Source organism: Carlito syrichta, unplaced genomic scaffold, assembly GCF_000164805.1.
Source record: "Carlito syrichta isolate Samal-C Ts95f unplaced genomic scaffold, Tarsius_syrichta-2.0.1 Scaffold309850, whole genome shotgun sequence".
NCBI lineage: Eukaryota > Metazoa > Chordata > Mammalia > Primates > Tarsiidae > Carlito > Carlito syrichta.
Genome location: NW_007253946.1, coordinates 443,154 through 469,495, shown reverse-complemented (window position 1 = coordinate 469,495; position 26,342 = coordinate 443,154). Strand labels below are relative to the sequence as shown.

At 41.3% G+C, this 26,342-nt stretch overlaps 1 protein-coding gene across 2 annotated transcripts in view; it reads right to left on the bottom strand.

Moving 5' to 3' along the window:
• The window catches only part of IFT88 (intraflagellar transport 88), a 96,769-nt gene that overhangs the window by 64,000 nt on the left and 6,427 nt on the right, over positions 1-26,342 (bottom strand). The window contains exons 3-12 of one of the 2 annotated variants that reach the window (XM_008067985.1): positions 16,863-16,919; positions 15,659-15,712; positions 14,994-15,057; positions 13,922-13,991; positions 10,732-10,822; positions 9,141-9,245; positions 7,961-8,063; positions 7,130-7,244; positions 4,818-5,049; positions 3,217-3,287 (exon numbers count right to left, since the gene is read on the bottom strand). In XM_008067985.1, coding sequence (XP_008066176.1) covers positions 3,217-3,287; positions 4,818-5,049; positions 7,130-7,244; positions 7,961-8,063; positions 9,141-9,245; positions 10,732-10,822; positions 13,922-13,991; positions 14,994-15,057; positions 15,659-15,712; positions 16,863-16,919 — 962 coding nt within the window. The remainder of the gene's footprint in view (positions 1-3,216; positions 3,288-4,817; positions 5,050-7,129; positions 7,245-7,960; positions 8,064-9,140; positions 9,246-10,731; positions 10,823-13,921; positions 13,992-14,993; positions 15,058-15,658; positions 15,713-16,862; positions 16,920-26,342) is intronic. The other variant, XM_008067984.2, reaches the window with a different exon arrangement.

Genomic DNA, 26,342 nt, shown 5'->3' with positions numbered 1-26,342 from the left:
GCCTGGCTAATTTTTTTTTTGATTTATTGTAGAGATGAGGTCTTGCCTGCCCAGGGGGGTCTCGAACCCGCGGGCTCAGGCAATCCACTCACCTCAGCCTCCCAAAGGCGCGGGATTACAGGTTGAGCCACCGAGCCCGACCTCTTTATACTCTTTCAACAATGTTTTATAGTTTTCAGAGTTTAACTAAGTTTTGCATTTTTCATTAAATTTATTCTTAGTAATTCTTGTGCTGTTGTAAATGTATCTATTGATTTCTTTTTCTGGTTAATTCATCAGTGGTGTAGTCTGTTCCTGGGATACTGCAGTACCAGTCAGTGCATAGAGTGGATGGAGCAAGCTCCTATTCCATCCCCCTGCTCCAAAATCTCTTTAATAGACTGTTCTTAGAGGGGGGGATATATCATAGAGATAACATACTTGATCTCAGTCAAAAAGCCTAGAAGCAATTTGTGTATCTCTATACAACACCACTGATTTTTGTACATTGACTTTTTTCACAATCTTGGTGAACACATTTACTAATCCTAATAGTTTTTTTTTTAGTAGATTCCTTAAGACTTTCTATATATAAGATGACGTCATCTGCAAACAAACGATTTCACTTGTTTCTTTCCAATATGTCTGTGCTTGGAGATTAATTTATTTTTAAGGAGTTTTAAAATTATAAATTCAATTTCCTTAAGGCTTATAGAGCTAGTCCAGTGATCTATTTTATATGGAGGAGTGGTAGTTTATGTTTTTTATGAAAGTGTCCATTTCATGTAAGTTGTCAAGTTTGTGCATGGGGCGCTGTCTGCAGTGTCCCTTCAGCGTCCTTCTGAAGCCTGTGAGATCTGCAGTGAGAGCTCATTTTGTTTCCAACACTGATAATTTGTATCTTCTCTTTTTACTTTGTTGGTCTTGCCAGAAGTCTGTCAATTTTATTAATCTTTTCAAAGAAATAGCTCTATGTCAACTGAATTTTAAAAAGTTTTTTTCCTTTTTCATTGGCACCTGTCCTGTGATGATTTTTTTCTATTCTCTGTTTTCAATACCAACGCATCCTATTCTTCTTTTGATGATTTCTTGCCTTCTACTTCCTTTAGGTTGACTTTGCTCTTCTTTTTCCAGGTTCCTGAGCTGGGAGCTTAGATTGTTGATTTAAGACTTTTCCACTCTCATTCTAATGACTTTTTCCTTGTAAGGCGGTGTTTTTCTCTGGTTCCTTTCAAGACTTTCTCTTTGTCCTTAATTTTCAGAGTTTAATCAGGACAGACCTTGACATGGATTTCTTTGGGCTCATCTTTTTTTGGGGTTCACTCAACTTCTTGATTTGTAAGTTTATTCTTCTTGCCAGACTTGGGAAGCTTTCAGTCATTACTTCCTCAGTCCCATGGTCTTTCTCCTCTACTTCCTAAGCTCTATAGATACAAATGTGAGATGGCTTGATATGGTCCCACAGGTCCTGGGCTCTGTTCACTTCTGGGTTTTTGTCCACTTCGTCTCAGTGGTTCAGATTGGGTAACACCCACCTCTCGCCCTCTAGCTCCCTGGCCCATCGCTCTGTCCCCTCCATTCCACCACTGAGTCCATCCCTGAGCTGATTTTGGTTACTGCATCTTTCCATCTGGTTCTTCCTGATGTCTTCCATTTAGTTCTGTGACTCTGTTCCTTTCCTGAGGCTTTCTATTTTCTCGTGTATTTCACATGTTTGTAATTGCCTGTCAATACTTCCTTAGCATGGCTGCTCTAAAACCCATTAGGTAATCTTAACATCTTTGTCACCTCGATGTTGGCATATATTGATTGTTCTGTTCATCCAGTTTGGGATCTTTCTGATTTTAGTATGACAAATGGTTCTTGATGAATATGTGGACACATCTGAATTACAAGACCCTGAATTTTACTCAAATCTTCTGTTTTACCTAGCTTTGTGGATACCATCCAAGCAGGGGCAGAAGACACAACACCTTATCACTGCCTGGTGAAGGTGGAAGGAACTCCAGCCTTCCCACATGGCCTCCTTGGATACCCAAAGCAGGCAGGGGGTCCTGGTTTCTGCTGGTCAGGGAGGAAGATCCTGCTTCTCACATGGTCCTACTAAGACCATGGTGGGGGGGGTAGGTCTGCTAAGACCACAGTGGGGGGCTCTGTTGAAACCATGGTGGGAACTCTGTTGAGACCACAGCGGGGACTCTGCTGAGACCACAGTGGGGGATTTTTAATTACTACTGGGCGACAGTTCAAGTCCTGACTCTTCACGAAGCCTCCTCTGTCAGGACCCTGACACAACCCAGGCTTCCCATGGGTCACCTGCTGATACCAGAGGAACAGGACCTCCTGAAGAGATTCAAGTCCTGGCTCCCTACTTGGCTTTCTTTGGGGTGAACTTTCAGCCTCACCCCTCGGCCTCCAGAGAGGGGGAGAGCTGTAGTGAGCTCAATCACCAATGGCCCGTGACATCGCCAATCATGTCTCCATCATGAAACCTCCATAAAACCCTGAAGAGTAGGGTGCAAGGCTCTGGGTTGGAGAACACATGGGGCATGGGGAGGGTGGTGTGCCCAAGAGGCCTCTCCCCACACACCTTGCCCTGTGCGCCTCTTCCACTCGGTTGTTTCTGAATGGCATCCTTCATAACAGAGTGGTGAATGTAAGTGCAGTGTTTTCCTGAGTTCTGTGAACCTGAGGAGGGGGTGGTTGGAACTTTGATTCATAGCAGGTCAGTCAGAAGCATGGGGCCCCAGATTTATGACTGATGTCTGTAGTGGGGGCAGGGCAGTCTTGTGGCACTGAGCCCTCGGTGTCCAGAGAGTTGGATGACTGGTTGTCGGGTGAAAACCACACACTTGGTGTCAGAGTGTTGTGGGCAGAAACAGGCTATGATACCATATTCGAGAAAGTAAATAGAATTTCGTCTCTCAGAGTTTATATTTAATTGGGAGGCAGGACAAAAATACACAAAGACATAATTTTTGAAATAAAAGTCAGATAAGCAAAGTTCCAATATTGCAGCAAAGGCAGAGGGAAACGAGCTACAAAATGAGTGAGTAAGAATAACTGGGATCAACATGAGTCCTGAGATCGTCTTGGAGGAAGGAAGAGAACCCAGTAAAGCACAGAAATGGTCACACGATGGCACCACTTGAGAAATACACAGACACACACTCAACCCCCTCATAAGCATTAACACAACATTATTAAGTTTTAAATAGTAAGTGCCCAAAATATCACCTTTCACGTTCCATTTGCCTGAGATGATCATTCTTTATAGCTTCAGTCACTAAGTTAGTATAAGGATCATCCTGGTAATATAAAATTGAAAAAAAAAAGAATAATTCAGAAGTAGACACTTGAATTTCAAGTCAACTTCTCCACTAACTAGGTTTTATAAAATGGAGAGTAAATTAATCCTTCTCAATTATTTTCTCTTATGTAAAGGAGAACTTTTTTTATTTTCCCGATTACTGACCACATTCTTCACTGAACTATCCTAGGTTCTAAGAAGCTAATAAAAGGGTCAGGCTGGAAAGATTAGTACCAAGTATACAAAGCTCTGGTTGCTAGTACAAATATGTGACACTATAATTCTAAACTCAAATATAAATGCTTTAATGATTATCAACTGCTTAGTATTATCTAGATCTCTACTCCCCATTAAGAACACTGGTGATTTTTTACAACATGTATTACTTTTTCTCAATATAAAAAAAAAATGTAATAATTAACATTTATCCAGCATTTAACTCTGTTCTGGGTATTGTTTTAAGCACTTCTCACCCATTCCCTCCCTTAATCCTCACAACCCTACAAGGCAGGCTATTTTAGTTGGTCCTATCTCAGACATAAAGAAACAGAGGTGCAAGGAGAGGAGAGCTGAAGCAGGGGCCGGGCCTCTGGCGTAAGAGCCCACACTCTCCAGCCACTGTACTGCAGCACCCTGATAATCCATTAAGAAACTCTATGGAGCTCAATGCCATTAGAATGAAAATACACTATTTTTATCTATAAATAGAGGTAATTTCATATGGCTTTACTTAATATAAGATAATACAGTATATCAATATTTTATGTGTAAAAATCTGGAAAATAATTTAAACCCATTGGGAAGAAAAACCATCTCATGGTTCAGAAACTACTGCTTCTATTTTGGTGTAAAGTCTTCCAGTTTGTGTTCACGTATAGGTGTCTATCTATATTTTTCATGTACCATTAAATAACATCTCCCTGGGTCTCTGAAAATAAGACACGATAGCTGCATTATATTCCACTCCATGAATAAGGATCAGGAATGCCTCTATTTCACTCTTGGTATATTTAGTACAGATGACTGTGGTTCCTTCTGCTCAACAATAATGCTTAAGAGAGCAAAACATAATTTGAGGATTCCTTAGTCAAGATATTACCCTTAATGAATGACAGGGAATTTTATTTTTAAAAAGATTCTACTTTTGTTTGTTTGTTTGTTTTGGGTTTTTTTTGAGCTGGAGTCTCACTCTGTCGCTCAGACTGGAGTGCAGTGGCCATTCCCAGCCACCGCAGCCTCGACCAACTGGGCTCTGGCAATCCTTCCGCCTCAGCCTTCCGAGTAGCTAGATTCTACTTTTTTAAAACTAAAATTGTGCAGTCTGTTTTAACCATAATCTCTATCCCATTTCAATACAGAATTCCTAATTCTGAAGCTAACTTAAACAAACAAATGAAATATAGCAATCATAAAACACACTGATAGGCCTGGGAAAAACCTAGGACATCATCTACTCCAACTCCCTAATCTGAAGACAGAAAAGCACAGACAACTGGTGGTGGCTGCAGAACTGTCTTTTCATACTCACGCTTGGTGAAATGTATTTATCATCCTCATCGATTTCCAACGGAACAGCAAGCAGTTTCTGGAATGCCTTCTTCATCTTTTCTCGGTCTCCAACGGCAAAGTAACAGATGGTCAGGTTGTAGCCTGCCTTCAGATTCGGTGCCATGCTCATTATGTGCTCGAATGAGTTAATGGCATCTGAATACTGGCCAGCCTGGATAAATGTAATGCCAATATTCTGCATTATTTTAATCCTAAAAAACAAAGAACATGGATTAGCTTTAAAATTCCAAACTCTTCAGTATGGCATTCAAGTCATTCCACATATGCAGTTTTTCCCTTCTCACTGTACTTCCTTTTTGTTTTGCTAAAGCTTTACTGATAAGGGCTTATATACATACCATAACAGTCATGTGTTTTTAGGTTGATGATTCAAAAATTACTGCTGTATCTACACAGTTGTGGAACTGTAATTACATCCTTATTTTAAGTCATTACCATCACCCTAAAAAGGAAACCTGTGCCCATCAACAGTCACTCCCCTTTTTTTTTTTTTTTGAGTTGGAGTCTCACTCTGTCACCCAGACTGGAGTGCGGTGGCCGCTCCCGGCCACCACAGCCTTGACCTGCTGGGTTCCGGCGATCCTTCCGCCTCAGCCTTCCGAGTAGCCGGAACTACAGGCGCACGCTACCACACCTGGCTAATTTTTTGATTTTATTGTAGAGATGAGGTCTCGCCTGCCCAGGCAGGTCTCGAATCCGCAGGCTCAGGCAATCCACTCACCTCGGCCTCCCAAAGGCGCGGGATTACAGGCTGAGCCACCGAGCCCGGCTGTCACTCCCCTTCTTGCCTCCAGCCCGAGGCAGTCACTCATCTATTTATCACCATCGTTTCTAGACACTGCATACAGGTGGCATCACACAATTTGTGAGATTTTGTCTCATCTCTTTTTCTTAGCAAAATCGCCTTGAGGTTCCTCCATACTGCAGCATGTATCAGTGCTTCATTCCACCCCCGACTTTTTTTTTTGCCAAATAACATTCCACAGTATGGATAGATACCATACTTTATTAATACATTGCCTATCTGACAGATACTGGGGTTGTTTCCACTTTTTGGCTATTATGAGTAATTCTATTTTGAACATTCCTGTACAACCCTTTGTGGCAACATGTTTTCATTTTTCTTTGGTATGTACTCAAAAGTGGAATGGTTGAGCATAAGGTAAATTTGTGTTCTAAGAAACTGCCTAATTGTTTTCCAAAGCAGCTGTTCTATTTCATATCTCCAGTGAATGAAGTTTCCAACTGTCTATCTTTTTGCTTAGAGCACACCAGTGGGTGTGATCCCACTGTGTTTCTAACCACTCCTCAACAGAATCCCTTTATCTCAGCTAAACCAGTGTATTCATCATTCTCTGACCAGATCATGACATGCTAGTTTCCCTTGATAGTAGCACGTCTCTCCTCTCCACTTAAGTAGACTATTTCCAGCACTCTTCCTTCACATAGCCTTTCTTGACCATTCCTGTTTTATATTACGATTCCCTTGGCTGAACCCTTACAGCATCCACTGTCTCAATTATTGATTATTGTGTGTTTAATACATGCTACCTAATATCAATATCTCTTTATAAAATGCTAAAATGCTTGGCCTCACCTGGATTAAGAGTACCTCAAGGGCACTGTGTTCTATAAGCTAGATAATATTGTCTGATGATAAGATATCATGTAAAATTAAAAAACAAATGCCATGAAAGGTGGTATAAATTAGCTCTCAGAGAGAAACTGTGCTGTCTGTAGGGGAAACTGTTACCAGGGAATACCCTGGAAACCTCCTTTGTCCCCTTGGTGATAACTAGAACTTAAGGTAACTGATTCTGCTCCTATATATTGTAAGCATAGAGAACATCCCAACTTCCTCCTTCTAAGATTCATAAGTAATCCCCTCCTCTCACTATTTCGCTCTCAAGATACAGCAAGAATGCAAAGGATCTCCATCTGCAGCCTTGCATTCCAGTCTGATGTGCTTTGGAGGTCTGTTACTAGGGTTCTGTGTCAGCACAAGGTTGTGTCATGGAACTGAGGGCCTGCAGGATCAATTCCTCTATTGGTCAATTACCTCAATGCCTTTAAGCTTTAGCTTGTCATTATAGAAATGTGTGCAAGCAGCAAAAAGGGAAGAGATCACAATACTACTCAAAGAACATAAACCTAATATCTCTCCTCTATAAACACTTCAAAATGTTCAACCCACTGAAGATGGATTAGAAGAGTTACCTTGCTTCCAGAAAACAACACTTAAATTTTACAGTTATTGTGTTATAAACTTACCTCATGTCTTTATGCACACTTGGAACTTGATCTAATGCCATTCGGTAGAATTTAATGGCTTTGGAGTAATTTCTTTGCTTTAAGTAAATATTTCCCATATTCACTTTCAATATTCCTAATTAAAAAAAAAAAATCATGAATGTATCATGTTTTCATTTTTTCTATATTTTAGATGACTTCAATTCATATTCTCTGAAAATTTTATCAAGTTATGACACTTGACATGCTACCTAAAATTCTACTTTAAAACAGCTATTCTATTTTCAAACTAATATTCTACTTTAAAACAGCTATGCTATTTCTCTATGAAAAAATGGAACTTAGATTCCTAAAACTACAGCTGGAAAACAACTGATTTACATTATAAAACAGAGGTGTATTTTTCTAAGAAAAACATGAGACAAAAAATATGACATTTAAAAATTAGACTCAATAATCCACACACATTTCAATACACATTAAAGGAAATGATATTCTAATAACATGAATACTGCTACCAAAAAGTTACACAGCATAAATGCTAAATATCAACTGTAGTCTCCTGGGGATAAATGCATATCAGGGAGAGCATGTTCCATGGGGTAGCTATAGCTCACTCTACTTGCGGTAACAGAACTTCTGTTCACTTTTCAGCAGTATACTCATCCCAACTATATTTCTCCACTTGTATGAATTTCATTATAAATAGTATCTTTAAGCAGGACATACCTTTCGTTAAATACAAATGTGTTTAGAGCACAGATTATTTACTTTAACGAACTATAAAATGAGGAGATGTAAATTAACACTACAAAACAATACCTATTGGAAAAACTGATTATACACACTTACCTGCATTGCTAAACATCTTATTTTTCACTATGACTTGATATGTGTTAAGTGCTTCAGTATACATTTCATTAGCTGAATACTGACTAGCCAGGTTGAAAAGAACCTAGGAAGGAAAATATTACAGAAAAGACACATAATGGCCATTGTAGGCTCCTTTTACCTACAATCTTGGCAAAGATTAAAGTCCTATAACATAGCTGCTAATATCAAGATGCCCAATCAATCAGGAAATTAGGTAAACAAAAGAAATATCTTGCAATTCAAATAAATGGGAACATTAAGACAGGGAGACTGTCCTCTAAGCTTCACCTTAACTTTCTGTGCATTCTATTTAACTTAGTGGCATTTACCATCTATTAATCTCTGGAAGACCTATGAAAAATAAATATGTATCATTAATACTGCTGGTGATAGAAGAAATAAGTAAGATAGTGGACTAAATTCTCTTTGTAAATTATAAATTAAATACCGTGTGAAAATATCTTAAAACTTAAAGTCTAGCAGAAAAGAATTTGTACAGTAAGAGCTCTATATACTATGTTATTAATGCAATTTAAGTCACTGACTTATAATAAATTATGTTCCCAGAGGTAAAAAACAATCATCATAAATTATCCCAGAAAGATTTCATGGAATTTTATGATATTAGCTGTAAACAGTAAACATCTAACATTTTAAAGTTTCTAATGCTCTTTTTGTTCATCTGTTTAGTATATGAAGGTTCTACCCACTGAAAATAGACCCTTTTAAACAGTAGTGTAAACATTAAGGAAGTGACTTTTCAGAATTAAAGAAATTTTGCTATAAACTAGAGACATTTGCTTTTTCCCCCACTGCCCTCATAGAATATTATCTCTTTTGCCTAGTTTGAAGTCCTTAAAAGTCACTGTCCCAAAAGCTGTATTACAGTTTCATCAAAATAACCACCCTGGGTAGAGCATAAATATGAAAATCACTGCCCCAAAGGCTATATTAAATAACTAATGAAATAATTAATTAATAAACTAATTAAGAGTGCTTTGCACAAACCAAAGACAAGTGTCTCATGATTATTAATCTAATTGTAGGCACCTCAGAACCAAAAAGATCTAAAAAATAAAAGTAAACAAGAAAGAAAAGGCTCTGGAATCCACAAATCCTATCCAAAGGAGCTTTACTCCACAGGCATTTCAATACTTACTGAGTAAGTTAAATCCAGGTTGATATTTTCCGGAGTTGTGACCTGCTCTCGTTGTCTCACCAGGACTCTCTCCTTCCTTCCTGCATCTTTTGCCCTCTCTAAGGCCTGAAATCAAATTGAGACTATCAGTTCCTATGAGCGCTACCACCTTTCACCACCTAAAGAGCATCAGCGTGACACCTGGCTGAATTCGCTGTCTACCTCAAACTCCCCAGGATGCCCTCAGTGTGCTCACCACACACTTCCCTTGAAATCATGAGCCGAGAGCATGTGTTCACACTGGCACTCGCCAGCAGGGAAGTGTCTGTGGTTTTCTAGGAACGAAGGGGAAAGATAAGGAATCAGACATGGCGCACACTGGTCCCAGCCCGGTGTCTTCATCACACAGCTTCCAGCACCCTGAGGGCTGCCCATGCCTACCTACCCTTTTTTCCTCCCAACTCCTGAATCTTTGGGTATTTTAATTTGGTCTTGTGTGGCAGGAACTTAGATGGATTTTGTGTGACTTCTGATATGTTCAAAATAGAGACAAGCCGGGCTCGGTGGCTCAGCCTGTAATCCCACGCTTTAGGGAGGCTGAGGTGAGTGGGTTGGCTGAGCCCGTGGGTTCGAGATCCCCCCGGGCAACTTGGCCAGACCTCATCTCTACAATAAATCAAAAAATTAGCTGGGCATGGTAGTGAGCACCTGTAGTTCCAGCTACTTGGAAGGCTGAGGCGGAAGGATCGCTGGAGCCCAGCAGGTTGAGGCCGTGGTGGCTGGGAGCATGCTACTGCACTCCAGTCTGGGCGACAGAGTGAGACTCCAACTCAAACAAAACAAAACAAAACAAAACAAACAAAAAAACCCCAAAATACAGACAAGTCCAAGGGTAACTGCTGCCCACATAACAATGGCGCTTGGCTTAGCTCACACCCGACTCAGAGGTCAAGAGCCTTCCACTGACCCCTGAGTCCAGCCACAGACAAACTCCCTGCAGGACTATGCTTTTTTAGAACTACAGAACAAGCACTAGTTCTGAGAGCAATAAAAGTAGCCTTTCACACTGGGCATCTCTCTCTGTAACTAAATCACAGAAATTACATGCATATGGCATGACAACAAAGGTAATGTGAGCAAGGCAAATTAAAGACAGGATTTAAAACAGCAGAGTTGGAGTCTCAAAAAGCACACTATTATTTTTAGTTTACTCAAAAAAACTACTTCAGGGCAGAGAGACTTCACTAAGAAAGCAGCCCTCCGTTTTGGGTGTGGGCGTGGCCTGCGGTGGCAACACCTTTGGGCAGCATATTGGCATCTAATCCAGTCGTCCACCAGGTGGCAAAACTAAGTCAACAGCATGCTGGAATCTTTCCCTGCTGAAAAGACCAATGGCAACAATGACAAACTCAGACATCAGAACTTATGCTCTGACATCAGAACTTATGAAGCAGAGTTACAATTGCCGGGTCTCAAAATAATTGCTTCTTATATTAAAACCAGTCAATGGTAAAACCAAAATACATATCTACACTATATGTGTGTGTGCAGAAAGACAGATACAGACACCTACACATATCATCATCTTGAATCTATGATTTCATGGACTTACCAATTTTAAGTCTCCACAACTGTTAGCAATACAGCTTTCTTCTACCAACTCATTTACTTCTCTCTCTAATTGCTTTATCTTTTCTTCTGGACTATTAAGGAAAAAAAGTAGGGGTCATTTAAATCATTCAACCACTAATAATCTATGCTAAAATCTAATTTACTTTAGACATTGCCTATTAAGTGCTACTAAAACTTTTAACAACAGGCCACAGATAAGACAAATGTATACAGGTATTAAAGAGCAAGTCACTACTGTTTTTAATAATTACATCATGTAATTATTTGTAGTAATAGTTTAAAAAGCAAAAACAGATACCATTTATTTAGTACAAGAGTAATTTAACACTGAGCTATTTTATTTAATAATATTGGACAGAAGTACTATAAATATTCCCATTTTACTGGTGGGGAAACTGAAGTTACAAAGTTAAGTATTAGCTAGGTGCGGTGGCTCACGCCTGTCATCCTGGCACTTTGGGAGGCTGAGTTGAGAGGCTTGCCTGAGTCCAGAGGTTCAAGATCGGCCTGGGCAACTTGGCAAGACCTCGTCTCTACAATAAAACAAAAAATTTGCTAGGCTTGGTGGCACGTGCCTATGGTTCTGGCTGCTTAGAAGGCTGAGGCAGAAGGATCACCTGAGCCCAGCAGGTCGAGGATGCAGTGCTCTTGAGCACACCACTGCACTCCATCCTGGGTGACAGAGTCAGACTCCAACTCAAAAAAAAGAAAAAAAAAAGTTAAGTGTTACACCTAGGATCACATAGCCAGTAAGTTATAAACCCAGAATTTACCCAAACTAGGGTCCTCTAGGACCCACATTATTACATTACCACCTCAAGAAGGAACCAGATTTCTTTCTTTCAGATTCTATGGCAAATGAAAACTTTTGCAAGGAAAAATGAAGCCCTCATAAAAGAGATAAAAAATTATTTACTAACAGAAAGATACTGTGGAGATAATATATTTTTTTTTTTTTTTTGAGACTAAGTCCCACTATGTTGCCCAGACTAGAATGTGGTGGCAATTTATAGGGGCAGTCATAGCATACCGCAGCCTTGAACTCTTGGGCTCATGACCCTCCTGCCTCAGTCTCTCTAGTAGCTAGAAACCACAGGCATGCACCACTCTCCCTGAACACAGAGAACGTTTCTAACAAGGTGAGACATTTAAACATTCTGGTTCCATTAATAGCAAGTCAAGTATCCCCAAATCAGTCACCTTTTAAAGCAGCATTACCGCTGTTTTGCTACCATTTTCTTCCAGCAGCATTTCATGATACTCTGAAAGTACATCAATGCCTAACTAAAACTTTACTACAACTATACTGGAGTAGCCAGTAATTCTCTTGCTTCTCTACAGATGGACTCTATAAAATCATATTCTTTGGAGAAATCGGTACTAAAACTACCATTTTTTTCATTTCAATGGCTTTGAGGGGTACACATTGTTTTGGGGACATGGCTGCATTGTGTAGGAGTGAAGAAGTCTGGACTTTGAGTATACCTGCTACCCCCACCTGTGCACTGATGGGTGATTTTCCATCCCTCCACCCCTTGCCCCAATCTCCAGTGTCCATTATACCATTCTCTATGCCTTTGTAGACCCTCAGTTTAGCTCCTGCTTACAAGTGAGAACACGTGGTGTTTGGTTTTCTGTTCCTGTGTTAAGACCACACATTTTATTAGTTTATAAAAATCTGTAAAATCCTAAGTGAGCAGTGGGCACAACAGATGGCAGTTTTATAAAGGTGACATGAAGCACAGAATTCTATTTTTGAGTTGTCTGAAACACTCTAATACACATCTTAAATGCTGCTTACAGATTCATTATTAAACCTAAAATACCAGCATAAATGTTAACAGTGAAAACTCTGTAAGAGAACCTCAACATAGCTACCCTGTCCCTGTCCAATGCCAGGAAGATGCAGGCCATGGCTGCTGCTGGCTCCTGCCCACACAGAGCCTCCTCTGCACATGGACTTTGAACCTGTCGGGGATCCCGTCCCTCGGCCAAGTGTCAGGGCACCAGGAAACAGGCTGCGACCCTCACTGAGACAAAGGCATATCTGCTTGGAGCAGAAAGACTCTTGTTTTTTCAAAGGCAACCAAGGGGAGGGACATCCTGCCTCTGGATTCACCAACCACATCTTGGCATCAGGACGATGCATAGGCTTTTGGGAAAAGCCAGCAGAAGTCAAGAGAAGCTGGGCCAGGGATAATGCCACTGAGCAGCTAAATGAACCATCCCCAGAACCACCCTTCCTCCAGACTTCCTACTATGTGAGATGATAAATGTTCCTATTGATTGCGTGTCTTTTTTGATGCACCTTCTGTTGTTAGCAGTCCAAAAGATCCCAAATGACATAATATTTAAATAAAAGAACATGCTTTTATGAGCAAACATGCTGCTATTAATTAGAATGCAAAATAAACTGATTTTCCATAGAGTTTCCTTGCCAGTCAAAAAGGGAAATTATGTGATGTACACAAAAGTCTAAATACTGGGTTTAAGAATTACAATTTTAAAACATATATAGAAATAAAACAGTGCAACGCTAGCTAACAGCATGAGCTCTGTCACTAGACACACTGGGCCTTGACAGGCTCAGCTCTCTGGGCTTCAGTCCCCTCTCCAAGAACTCATGACAAGGCAATCGCTCCGTCTTCACAGTGAGAGCATATGGGCTGCTGCTGATGCACAGCAAGGGCACAGTCAACATCAGCCTCTTTTACTATTTTAAAATGTAGATATCAAGGGACTTGGACACCAGCAGATGTATATAACTGAATGGATAGCCACTAGTACAAAGTGAAGTTAATTCTATAAAAATAAGTGTCTCAATAATATGACAAACTAACTTCTTATGCATTTTCTTAATTTTTTTCTTTGATGTATCCTTCCAAAATATGCATCTCTTACATATCTTATACCATTTATAACACCATTTGGTCTTCAAGAGAATCAGTATTGGCACTGACAAGAATTAGACTATATCTTCAAATCAAATAATAATATAATAAGATTGCACAAAACATACATGGCTACTCTTCTTGGTTTTTTAGTTCCAACAACTAGGAGTGATGTATCATGCTGACACGAACTTTTAAAAGACTTCAGAATTATGTATTTGGAAAATAAAAATAAAATGTATGCAGCAACAACAAACAGCAGCAGAAGGACTTGCATACCTGTCTTCTGGTTTGGCTTCCAAGGGAGGAGCAGGGCCCCTGGACTGACCAAGGGGGTCAAACGCAGAGCCTAAGACACAAGCCAAGAGTTCAGCAAAACTGAGGACAGTAGGAAATTTGGCACAAGTTATTTCATCTACCTACCTATTAAATGGTTTATATTACCTATTTATTAAATGGAAACAACACTGCATCTATATAAACATTTTATATACTGGAACACTGGCAAGATTTTTAGCATACATAAAGCTATGTAAATACACTTATGTGTAAAAACAAATATAAAAACAAAAGTAAGATACTCTTTTGGCACCTACTCTCTCCCTAACAGTGATTGATACATATTAGGAACTATAAATTATCAATCACGTGACTTATAACCTGGTACTGGAGTTTTAGTTTTCCTTATTGGTATACCAAACATTAATTGTTATCATAACTTTACTTTTAAATTATCATTTATCATTATACTGTTTCCACCTTTCATTTTTTAACTGAGCTCTAACTTACATAAAACAAAACAAGTCTATCTTAATGTATAGGTCAATGCATCCTGACAAATGACATAACAGTATAATAACCACCTGAGATGCAGACGGTTTTCACCACCCCTTTCCTTTTTTTTTTTTTTTTTCTTTTTTGAGTTGGAGTCTCACTCTGTCGCCCAGACTGGAGTGCAGTGGCCACTCCCGGCCACCGCAGCCTTGACCTGCTGGGCTCCGGCGATCCTTCCGCCTCAGCCTTCCGAGTAGCCGGAATTACAGGCGCGCGCTACCACGCCCGGCTGATTGTTTGATTTATTGTAGAGATGAGGTCTTGCTGCCCAGGCGGGTCTCGAATCCGCGGGCTCAGGCAATCCACTCACCTCAGCCTCCCAAAGGCGCGGGATTACAGGCTGAGCCACCGAGCCCGGCTCCCCTTTCCTTTTTTAATGGTACTTAAAATAATGGTGCAACTTACAGTCAATGGCATGTTAGATATCATTGAAAATGGCAGTCATACTTATACTCACAGAACAGTAAAAAAATTAAAAGATCTGAAAGAGATTATTAGCAGAGACAGGAGAACAAACCTCTTAAAGCTGCTCTGGTGAAGCCAGCTGCTCTCACCGCCGTCATGGGTCTAGCAACTCCATCCTTCAAGGAACAGGAATCATTTGAAAAGCTTTCTTAAATAAGCTCTACTTCCTACTTACAGCTCTGTACATGACACATCCCTTACTACAGCCTCTACTTTCAATGTTGCTTTCTTAGCACCATCTGCTTTTATCACTATCTGATCACTCCTTATTTCTACTGCCTCATGTATCGATCTTATCCTCTCCTTCCTCCTCCCCTATAAACTTCGATTCCTTGGTCTAGCTGGCTTACCTCCATCTGAAAAGCAAAGCGAACTAGGATGTTAGCTCCTGCAGGCCTCTGGGAGAAACCACAGACACTGCTGTAGATGGCAGCAGGGGAAACAGGTCCCAGAGGACATCATATAAGCAAACCACTGTTCTAGGGTCACTCCTTAGTGGGATTTCACTGGACACTTGAGTAAATAAATCCCAAAGACCTTGCCTCTGAAGATTTAGAACAGTCCAACCTTTAGCACACAATGTAAAGAATCGGTGTCACTATATAAGCAACATCTCCTTCAACATTTAAAAACAACACAATAAAGGACAAAAAATTTTGGTACTAAATTCCAAGTCACAAGAAAAGCACAAAGAGAACAACCATACGACAGAGTTACCTGAACAGCCCCTGTCATCGGTCTTCCCATGGATGATGCCAGAGACGTCTTGGACTGGCAAACAGAAAAGTAAGTTAAAAGAATTTCCTAAGACATTGACCTTTATGTTTACAAGCCAAGCTGTAGAAGTGTTCTTTCATCACCTTGTCTTCACAACCTCAGCAAGTACACCACCATCTTTAACTTGCGCCACTCGAGGTTATCAGGTCAAGCTGTGAAGCTCTACAGAAGACAGCAGACCTCGACCTTGGTTTCTGTAATTAAGCTTTGCTGGAGCAGAGCCATCGCGCCCCCTGCACACGGTCTAGGCCACGTCTGCATCACCAGTATGGGCTGGACAGCGGCAACAGACCCGCGCCTATGGAGCCAAAGTACCCAGCCCGGCATGGAAGATCTGTTGTCCTCGAGTCTACCCACCTCCACAAATCAGTCATGAGCAACATGTGCTCAGGCTGATGAATGGAAGCAAACTCACATGATACACAGTTGTATACGCAGAGGCTGCCTTTCCCTTACCCACGTCAGGGGCTACTTTACATGTGTGGGATGTCGATTACATATACATAAATACATTAAACATATGTTTATACAAGTGCTGGGACTTCCAGGTTATGGAACCCTTCTACTGATCCTAAGAAGCTTCTATATCCTAAGGACTAGGAAACCCTATTCCACCTCACTCTTTCTCTTTTCTCGTTCCTTGATTCTTTCCCATAAACTAAAACATACAAGTCGTAGGTAGCTTGGACAAGATTAGGAGGTTTATTACTTTTGTGAAGTTTCACATAGTATCTTTCTTCTAAAAGTCTCTAATGTAAGACCCAAGTATACACCCCGAAACACTTTCTTTAAATTGTATTCTTAGTTAATAAGTTTTTTACAGTGATAAACACTATTACATTTATATAACATCTAACATAACATAAAACATATGAATGAAATACAGGAGACTTGGTTATATTATATAGAAAATGAAGTCAATCAACAAACACATTTACAAATGGAAAAACATAGATATTTCCTTATGTATTTACAAGTCAAAAGACCAGACTATTCAAAGTATACTTTTGTAAAGTTCACAACTATCCAAACTAGAAAATATATGAGTCACGAACTGAAAGATATTCGAGGCTATTTAGAACTGTCTAAAGTACACTTACATATGAGGAAAAGCATCTTAATATTTCAGCTTGCAAACACCTACCCCATATCCAGTAGCTATGGGCCTAGTAACTGCCGTGGTTGGTATTTTAGCAGTTATCTTAGGGAGGAAAAAGAACATTGTTAACAGGATGCAAATTCAGCTATATATAAGAAAACTGAAAAAACATGGAAAATATAGACTCATCAATAAAGAAATATGTCCATAATATTTAGAATGATTTCTTTTAAATGATCTGAAATAGTAGGGCACTCAGGTATTTTAAGTATTTGAGGAGACTCACTCTGGAACTCATTTTAAAGGAAAAAGAGGACTTCAGAATGATCCAAGGGGCCAATTAGAAAGACGTGTCTTCATGTTTGCATCAGTCATGCTTTAAATACTGACTACAGACGTGTTACTGCCAGTCATGAGGTCATACAACAGGCAAAGAACTGGAGTCTGAGAACTGGGTTTTGAAACTCAACTCTCCGCCGACTAGTTATGCCCATTTAATCTTTTTAAACCTAAATTTCTCATCTGTTAAACAAGGATACAAAGTATACTGATCACAAAACTACAGTTAGAACTAAACAGGACCAGGTACATGAAAGTACACTACACATGCTAGTTAGTAGGCAGATTGGTTCAAAACCTTTGATTAAAAATATCACTCATGGGGGAGTTCTGCCTCTGGCTATGGTAGAACGCTACTTTTAAAAACCTTCCTCCAAAGAACAATTTAAAAAGATGGGGACAAAAATATTTTTTAAAAATTAAATTTAGCCGGGCTAGGTGTGAAAAGTTTTAGAGATAATTTATGGTACTCTATCTACGCTATTCAGTATGAGGGTCACTAGCCACATGTCAGCCTGTAATCCTTTGCTTTGGGAGGCTGAGGTAAGTGGACTGCCTGAGCCTGCGGGTTCGAGACCCGCCCGGGCAACTTGGTGAGACCTAATCTCTACAATAAATCAAAAAATTGGCCGGGCATGGTAGCACGCGCCTGTAGTTCCAGCTACTTGGAAGGCAGAGGTGAAAGGATCTCTGGAGCCCGGCAGGTCAAGGCTGCGGCGGCCGGGAGCAGCCACTGCGCTCCAGTCTGGGCGACAGAGTGAGACTCCGACTCAAAACAAAAAACAACCAAAAAAATTAAATTTGAATCCGTGAGAGAACCATCAAGACAGGAAAGAGCTGCCGGCTTTCAAGATGAAGGAGGGAAGGCAGGGCTGGAGGGGCTGCTGTGCGGGCCTGGGCTCTTGGAGTACCCGCATCCCCAGCATGGCCAGCAGCCCACAGCCCACAAGAGCCTCAGTGTAGGGGAGTGAGCCGGAGCGGGGGCCTGCCCGGGGAACCCTGGCATCCTCCAGGCTTCAGGTTGCGATCTCAAAGGGTTGCACAAAGCCTTTAAGGTAAACAGAAGCAGGCCAGCTCTCGTGTGGGCTCACGTCTGATCTGGGACCATTTCAGCCCCAACTGCACTCCTAAGTGCTGCTCAGACCCCAAGCGAAAGCAAGTTTTCCCAGGCGAAGGCTCACAGACTCTTCAGGGTTATGCTGCCCACAGGCTGCCTACACGCCCTTTCTGGTGAGACAGTTCCTGGCCACACAGGGCTGCTGACAGCAGGCAGGGCAACAGGGATACAGACTGTTTACTTTAATTTTAAATAATTTAAATGAAAATAGTGACAAGTGGCTAGTGACCCTCATACTGAACAGCGTAGATAGAGTACCATAAATTATCTCTAAAACTTTTCATGTACAAGGTCTGGCATTCAGTAATCAACAACCAGACATACAGGACAGAAGACGACCTAACTAAAAGCCAAGAAAAACAAGAGGTGGGAAAGAGGATAGGAGCTGTGGTCCATGCCTATAACACCAGCACTGTGGGAGGATGGCTAAAGGCCAGGAGTTCGAGACTAGCCTGGGAAACACAGCGAGACGCCATCTCTAGAAAAAAAATCAAAATATTAGCCAAGTGTGGTGCTCACGCCTACACTCCTAGCGACTCAGGAGACGGAGGCAGAAGGATCACTTGAACGCAGAAGTTCAAGGCTGCAGTGAGCTAGGACCGGGCAACAGGTGACCCTGTTTCTAAAAGAACAAAAAAATAATGGAGAGAAACTCAGAAGGGATACATATAATGGAAATATCCTACATAGACATTAACGTAAATATGATTAATATGTTCAACGACCTAAAATGCAAGATTGACAATTTCAGCAAAGAACTGTACACCATAAAAAAGGAATACACGGAAATTCTAGAACTGAAAAACAGCTAAAACTAATTTCAATTTCTAACAGATAGTAAAACATATACTAGACTTTAATAAGTCAATCTAATTAAAATAAGTAAATAATTTAAATAAGTAAAATTAATTTAATTAAAATAGGTATAATTTATACGAGCCTTTAATAAGCTAAAAATGAGTACTGTAATCTTAGAGAAACACTAAAATTTTAACATGTTTGTAAATTATGAAATATACTTCTAAATAAACTATGGGTCAAAGAGGAAACCACCACAGAAATTAGAAAAAATTTTGAATTGAATCATAATAAAATTATTATTAGAGGAAAAGTATGGAAGAAGTTTATACACATGTTAATTTTTTTTTTTTTTTTTTTTTTGAGTTGGAGTCTCACTCTGTCACCCAGACTGGAGTGCAGTGGCACGCTCCCAGCTGGCCACTGCAGCCTCGACCTGCTGGGCTCCGGCGATCCTTCCGCCTCAGCCTTCCGAGTAGCTGGAACTACAGGCACGCGCTACCACACCCGGCTAATTTTTTTTTTTTAATTTATTTTAGAGATGAGGTCTCGCCAAGCTGCTCAGGCGGGTCTCGAACCCGCGGGCTCAGGCAATCCACTCACCTCAGCCTCCCAAAGTGCTGGGATTACAGGCTGAGCCACCAAGCCCAGCTCACATGTTAATTTTGTAGGAAAACAGATGCCTGAATACAAGTGTGAATACACAAAGCTGTTGGGTGAACTTCAGTCATTGTTATCTGCCCTGTTGAAGGAGGTGTTCTGGCTTTCTACAGACTCCAGGTCTTAGAAAGCCGGGAAGGCACGCTGGCAGCAGTGGGAATCTGTCAGGGGAGGGGGGAGGCACACCTCATCAAGGGCACCTGCATACATTTATATATCTAACTTTGAATATACCCATCTTCAAAATAAAAAATTAGTAAAAATTAATAAATAAAAAAAAGAAAGCTGAGAAGAGAGCTGTGGGTCTCTGTGGCTCTTCCATGAGGTGGAGGAAGAGGCCACTGTTCTTGTCTCTGCTCCCCAGTGGTTGCAGCTGCCATTTTGAATTCTGCCAGGCACAGGGCGGCTCCCGTGCCCTCTGCCCTAAGTTACCTTGCACCCTCACCTGCAAGGCCCTTCCTCTCACACCTCAAGGTCAGTCTCAAATCCTATATGCCTTTCATATTCAGCTCTGAAGTATTTCCTACGCAGCTTCTTCTGACTGTCCCAGCTACTGGTAAATGGCTATCTTCGTGGCCCCATAGCAATTCAGACTCTGCTTTACAATAATTCACAATTAATACACGATGTTTTGTAGTATCCATTTATTAAACTGTGTCCATTTAATTCTCCCTCTGAAGACTGCAAGCTTCTTAGGAGCCCCCTAGGATGTTAGCCCTCTTAAGTGAACCCAGGCCCTTTGCTATGAAAACCTTTTTCTCATTTAATAGAACAAGCAGGACATGATGAAAACACTAAGAAGAGGACCAAGAGCCCGAGCTCCAGCCTTGTCACAGCCAGCTGTGAGACCTTGGCTTGCCCAGGCTTCAGCCTCCTCATTCATAAAATCAGGATCTCAGAGAAGCCAGGCTGGCAAATTGCCGCCTGCTATCCGATGCCTGAAATCCAGTAACTAGAGATTGAGTTCACTGATTCACTAAGTTATTCAACAAAGACTTATGGAGTGCCTCCAGCAGACAAGGAAAAGAACGATGAGGACAGTCTGCCTCTCACGAAGCTTCCAGTTTGATCGCTGGCCAAGAGGAACGCAGTGCCAAGGTTCCATTCCATGATGAACACAACCCTAACATGAGTTGGAGAATGTGTAGCAAAGAATTAACTTTACCAAAGAGAGTTCTGCCCTTTGCCACCGGCGACTGAGAGGTGATTGTTATGCTCCCAGAATGTTCTGCTTATAGGAGTGTCTCTGTCTGCTTTGGCTTTGGCCACTGTAGTTCTAACAATGTGAGTACCATGGAGACTCTGGGACACAGGAACTTCTGGAGGGGTTAGCAGAAACCTCCAGGAGGGGTTGGAGACTAATGTGATTGAGCCCCAGTAAAAACCCTAGACACCGGAAGCCCCGGCTGGGAGTCCCTGGTTGGCAATATTCTTTGAGTTCTGTCACACACGGCAGCCAGGAAAAGGGCCTGCCACTTGTTTTCACAGGGAGAGCACAACCAAACACTACGCTTGGACCATTCCTAGATGCCCTGGCATCGCTTCCCTTGGTGGAAGGTAACCATACCCTCACCTTGCAGTAAACTGTGAGTACAGTAGACTTCAGGAAGCCCTGAGACGCCTTCCAGATAAATATCCAACCTGAGGGTGATTCTGGGAACTCCCTGAACTTGCAGAGGGTGTGGGAAGGGGGGTGGTCTCGTGGAGAACTGTGTCCTAGTTCAGCCAAACACATCACAGGGACCCATACTATACTGGCATACACTAGAGATGGGCAAGTTGCTTGCAAGGTCCTTGCCACATTAAATGGCTTAGCACTGATAATTTATTTTTGCAGTAAGTCTGTGTGGCAGAAAGAAGGAGAAAGTGACCAAGGGAGAGAAGGTAAAGGCAGGGGACACATCATCTAAGGCAGAGTAGTGGGGCTGGATTCTCTTCATTCTCATAGGCTGGCCTGTGCACAACAGAATATTGAGCAGCATTGCTGACTGCTACCAACTAGATGCCAGGAGCCCCACTTCAGCTGTGACAACCAAAAACATCTCCGGGCAATGCCAATTGTCCCTGGAGGGGCACAACTGACTCCAGCCGAGAGCCACTGCTGTAGTCTTGGATGGATGGGTGGGCAGAAGGGGCTTCTTTTTTTTTGAGTTGGAGTCTCACTCCATCACCCAGGCTGGAGTGCAGTGGTACACTCACGGCCACCCTAGTGTCAACTTGCTGGGCTCAGGCTATCCTTCCACCTCAGCCTTCCAAGTAGAGATGATTCATTGTAGAGATGAGATCTCGTCAAATTGCCCAGGCTGTTCTCGAACCCGTGGGCTCAGGTAATCCCCTCACCTCGGCCTTCCACAGTGCTGGGATTACAGGCTTGAGCCACCATGTCCAGCCAAGAAGCATTTTCTAAAAGGGAACACCAGGCACAGAACACCAGGGACAGAACCCATTAGGGATAGAAAAATGTATTTCACTATTTTACTTAGTGCTAACCTTGCTTATTTTCAACCACAAAGCCTGGCAGATTTCATGCCCCAAGGAGAGCCGATGCCTGTGCTATGTACAACACCTACAGGCATCTCAACAGTGACACTGAAGAAACTGCTCTAGCAACATGTGTCCTGGCAGAAGGTTAATTAACAGGGAGAGCATCAATTAATACAAGGAAGGAGTAATTTGAAAACTAAGCACAATGTTTTCAAGGATCTGTATTTATGTCAATTTAAAAATTAGAAAGGCAGGTGGGCACAGTGACTCATGCCTGTAATCCCCACACTTTAGGAGGTTGAGGCAAGAGGGCTGCCTGATCCCAGGAGTTCAAGACCAGTCTGGGCAAAATGGCAAGACCTTATCTCTACAATAAATAAAAAAACTAGCCTGGTGTGGTGGCACACTTATAGTCTCAGCTACTTAGGAGGCTGAGGTGGAAGGATTACCTGAGAAGAGCAGGCTGAGGCTGTGGTACCCGTGATCATGTCACTGCACTTCAATCTGAGTAGCAGAGTGAGACTCTGACTAACAACAACAACAAAAGGCTATGCTTTACTGTTGCAGCAGGAGACACTGCTGGCTCCAGGCTCTGCCTCAGCACTGCAGTGCCTGGCCAAACACTGGCAGCAAGGTCTGTGGAGGGAATCAGAGGTAGAGCTCCACTGGAGAAGACAAAAGAGACACCCTGCCACCATCTTGAAAACGGGATGGAATAGTGCTCCAGCTTGCTTACCACAGAGCAACAGACCCAATTTCTGTGACCAGTGGATCAACTACTCAGGGGTTGATTATGACCCAGAGGGAATATCCTGAAAGCACAAACTCTGGAAGGACAGGATGAGTGCTGAGTCTCAGGCGCCTGACCCCCTACCCTGATTCAGCCGTGGGACAAAGGGTGTGGCCAGAAAACGACAAGGAAGACCTCCAAGGAAATCAGTGAACAAATCCAAAGTCCTCATCAAGGAAGAACAGAGGACTGAGCAAATAGAAGTGAAAGTCTCTCCCATTGCCACTGAATAACAGAACTAAAGAGAAAAGAGAGAGATCTGTCACAAATGAGGAAAACCCAATGGAAGACCACAGGTAATTTCCAGTGTAACAAAGAGAAAACTCCTGAAAAATCAAAGAGCAAACAATGGAAGTCACCAATGACTGGCCCTAGAATATGACAGGGATTAGGGAATGGATGGAAAGAGTGAATATGACTCAAGAAAGACAAGATGTAACACTGAAAGACTTGGGTTTTTTTTGTTGTTGTTTGTTTTTTTGAGTTGGAGTCTCACTCTGTCGCCCAGACTGGAATGCAGTGGCCGCTCCCGGCCACCGCAGCCTCGACCTGCTGGGCTCCGGCAATCCTTCCGCCTCAGCCTTCCAAGTAGCCGAATTACAGGCATGCGCTACCACACCTGGCTGATTTTTTGATTTATTGTAGAGATGAGGTCTCACTGCTCAGGCGGGTCTCGAACCCGCGGGGTCAGGCAATCCACTCACCTCAGCCTCCCAAAGGCGTGGGATTACACGCTGAGCCACCGAGCCTGGCTACACTGAAAGACTTGTAACAGAGATTTTTGTCATAAAAAATTTCATCCAGGAAATAAATAATAAAATGACAAGCATGGAAAGAAATAATCAAGCAGAAGAAAGAATCTCAGAACTTGAAGACCAGAACATGGAATTAACCTGACCTGTAAAAAACATAGAAAGAAAACTCAAAAAGAAAGAATAAAGCCTCCAAGAGATGTGTGATTATATCAAGAGGCCGAACCTATGCCTGACTGGTATCCCAGAAGAAGAAAGGGAAATGGAGAACACCTTGGAGCAAGTATCCCAGGAGGTTATTCAAGAAAGCTTTCACCATCTCACTAGAGATGTGACCGTCCAAACACAAGAGATACAGAGAACTCCTGCAAGACATCAAATGAGAAGACCAACCCCGAGACACATAGTAATTCACCTACACAATGTAGGCACACACACAAAAAAAATCCTAAAGGCAACAAGACAGAAAGATCAGACTATATACCAGAGATAGCCAATCAGAATAGCGCAGACCTATCAGCAGAAACACTACAAACTAGAAGAAACTGGAGTCCAATATTCAAAGTCCTCAAAGATAAACAATTTCAACCAAGAATTTCCTACCTAGCCAAGCACAGCTTCATCAGTGATGGAGAATTAAAATCCTTCCCAGATATCCAATCCCTAAGAGATTATGCAGCTTCCAGGCCAGCTCTACAGGAGATGCTTAAAAAGGTATTAAGCATAGAAGAAAGAAAAAAAAGAATGACTACACACTTTTCAAAAGAACAGCAGAACACAGAATCAACAGAGAATACAACACAACAGCAAACTTGAAAACACACATCAACCCCAAAGCTAAAAGAAAACAAAGAAAAAACTTTATAAGAACCTCATGATGGAGATAAACAATCACATTTCAATAATCAGCCTGAATGTGAATAGACTAAATGCATCACTGAAAAGACACAGAATGGCAAACGGGGCAAAAAAAAAAAAAAAAAAAAAAAAAATGACCCAATTATTTGCTGCATCCAGGAAACTCATCTCACCACAAGGGATGCACACAGACTCATAGTTAGAGGATGGAAAACGAGTTTCCAGGCAAATGGGTCACAAAGCAAGGCAGGAGTCATGATCGTAATATCAGACAAAACAATCTTTAAGCTATCCAAAATTTTAAAAGATACGAAAGGACACTATATAATGATAAAAGGTTCAATCCATCAACAAGAAACATCCATCCTAAACATCTATGCACCCAACACAGGAGCACCAGCATTTATAAAGCAACTACTAAGAAAACTAAAAAAAGATATTGACTCTAACATTATTATAGCTGGAAACTTAAATACCCCACTAACAACCCTAGATAGACCATTGAGCCAAAAATCAACAAAGAGGTCCAGAACCTCAACTTGACGCATGACCAAATGGACTTAACAGATACTACAGAATATTCCACCCAACAAGCACAGAATATATATTCTACTCACCACCACATGGAAAGTACTCCAAGATTAATCACTTCCTCAACTATAAATCAAGCATAAACAAATTCCATAATGTTGAAATACTGCCATGCACCTTCTCAGACCACAGTGGAATAAAAATAAATATCAACACCAACAAAATTTCCAAAATTTTCCCCAAACCCACAAAGACAAGACACTAACCAGCATGATGCTGAACAACTACTGGGTCAACACCAAAATCAAAACAGAAATTAAAAGATTCCTGGAAACAAATGAAAATGAAGAAACATCTTACTAAAACCTCTGGGATGCCATGAAAACAGTTCTAAGAGGCTAATTTATATCTCTACGAATACAAATCAAGAAAATGGAATGATCACAAGTTAACAGCCTAACAAATCACCTAAGGGAGCTGTAACGACAAGACCAACAAAACCCTAACTTTAGCAGAAGAATCCAGATTACCAAAATAAAAGCCCAAATACGGGACACAGAAGACAAAAATATCATAGAAAAAAAATCAACAAAACAAAAAGTTGGTTCTTTGAAAGAATTAACAAGATTGGTGGACCCCTAACTAGAATGACTAAGAAAAAGAAAAAGCCCAAATAAGTACAATCAGAAATACAAAAGATCAAATCACAACTGATCCTGAAGAGATACAAAAGATTATCAGAGATTATCATGCACATTGTATGAAAACAAACCTGATAACCTAAATAAAATGGAGGACTTTCTAAAATCACGCAACCTCCCAAGGTTGAAACAGGAAGACAATGAGGCACTAAATAGACGAATAACAATGCAGGAAATTGACTCCATCATAAGAAAACTACCTACCAAAAAAGCCCTGGACCAGACAGCTTTCCAGCAGGATTCTACAAAATGTACAAGGAGGAGCTGATACCAATCCTACTGAAAGTATTCCAAGCAATTGAGAAAGATGGAATTCTCCCCAAATCATTTCACAAAGTTAACATCACACTGATACCTAAACCGGGTAAAGATCCAACAAAAAAGAATTGTAGGCCAACATCCCTAATGAACACAGATGCAAACATTCTCATTAAGATTCTAGCAGGCTGGGCTCGGTGGCTCAGCCTGTAATCCCAGCGCTTTGGGAGGCCGAGG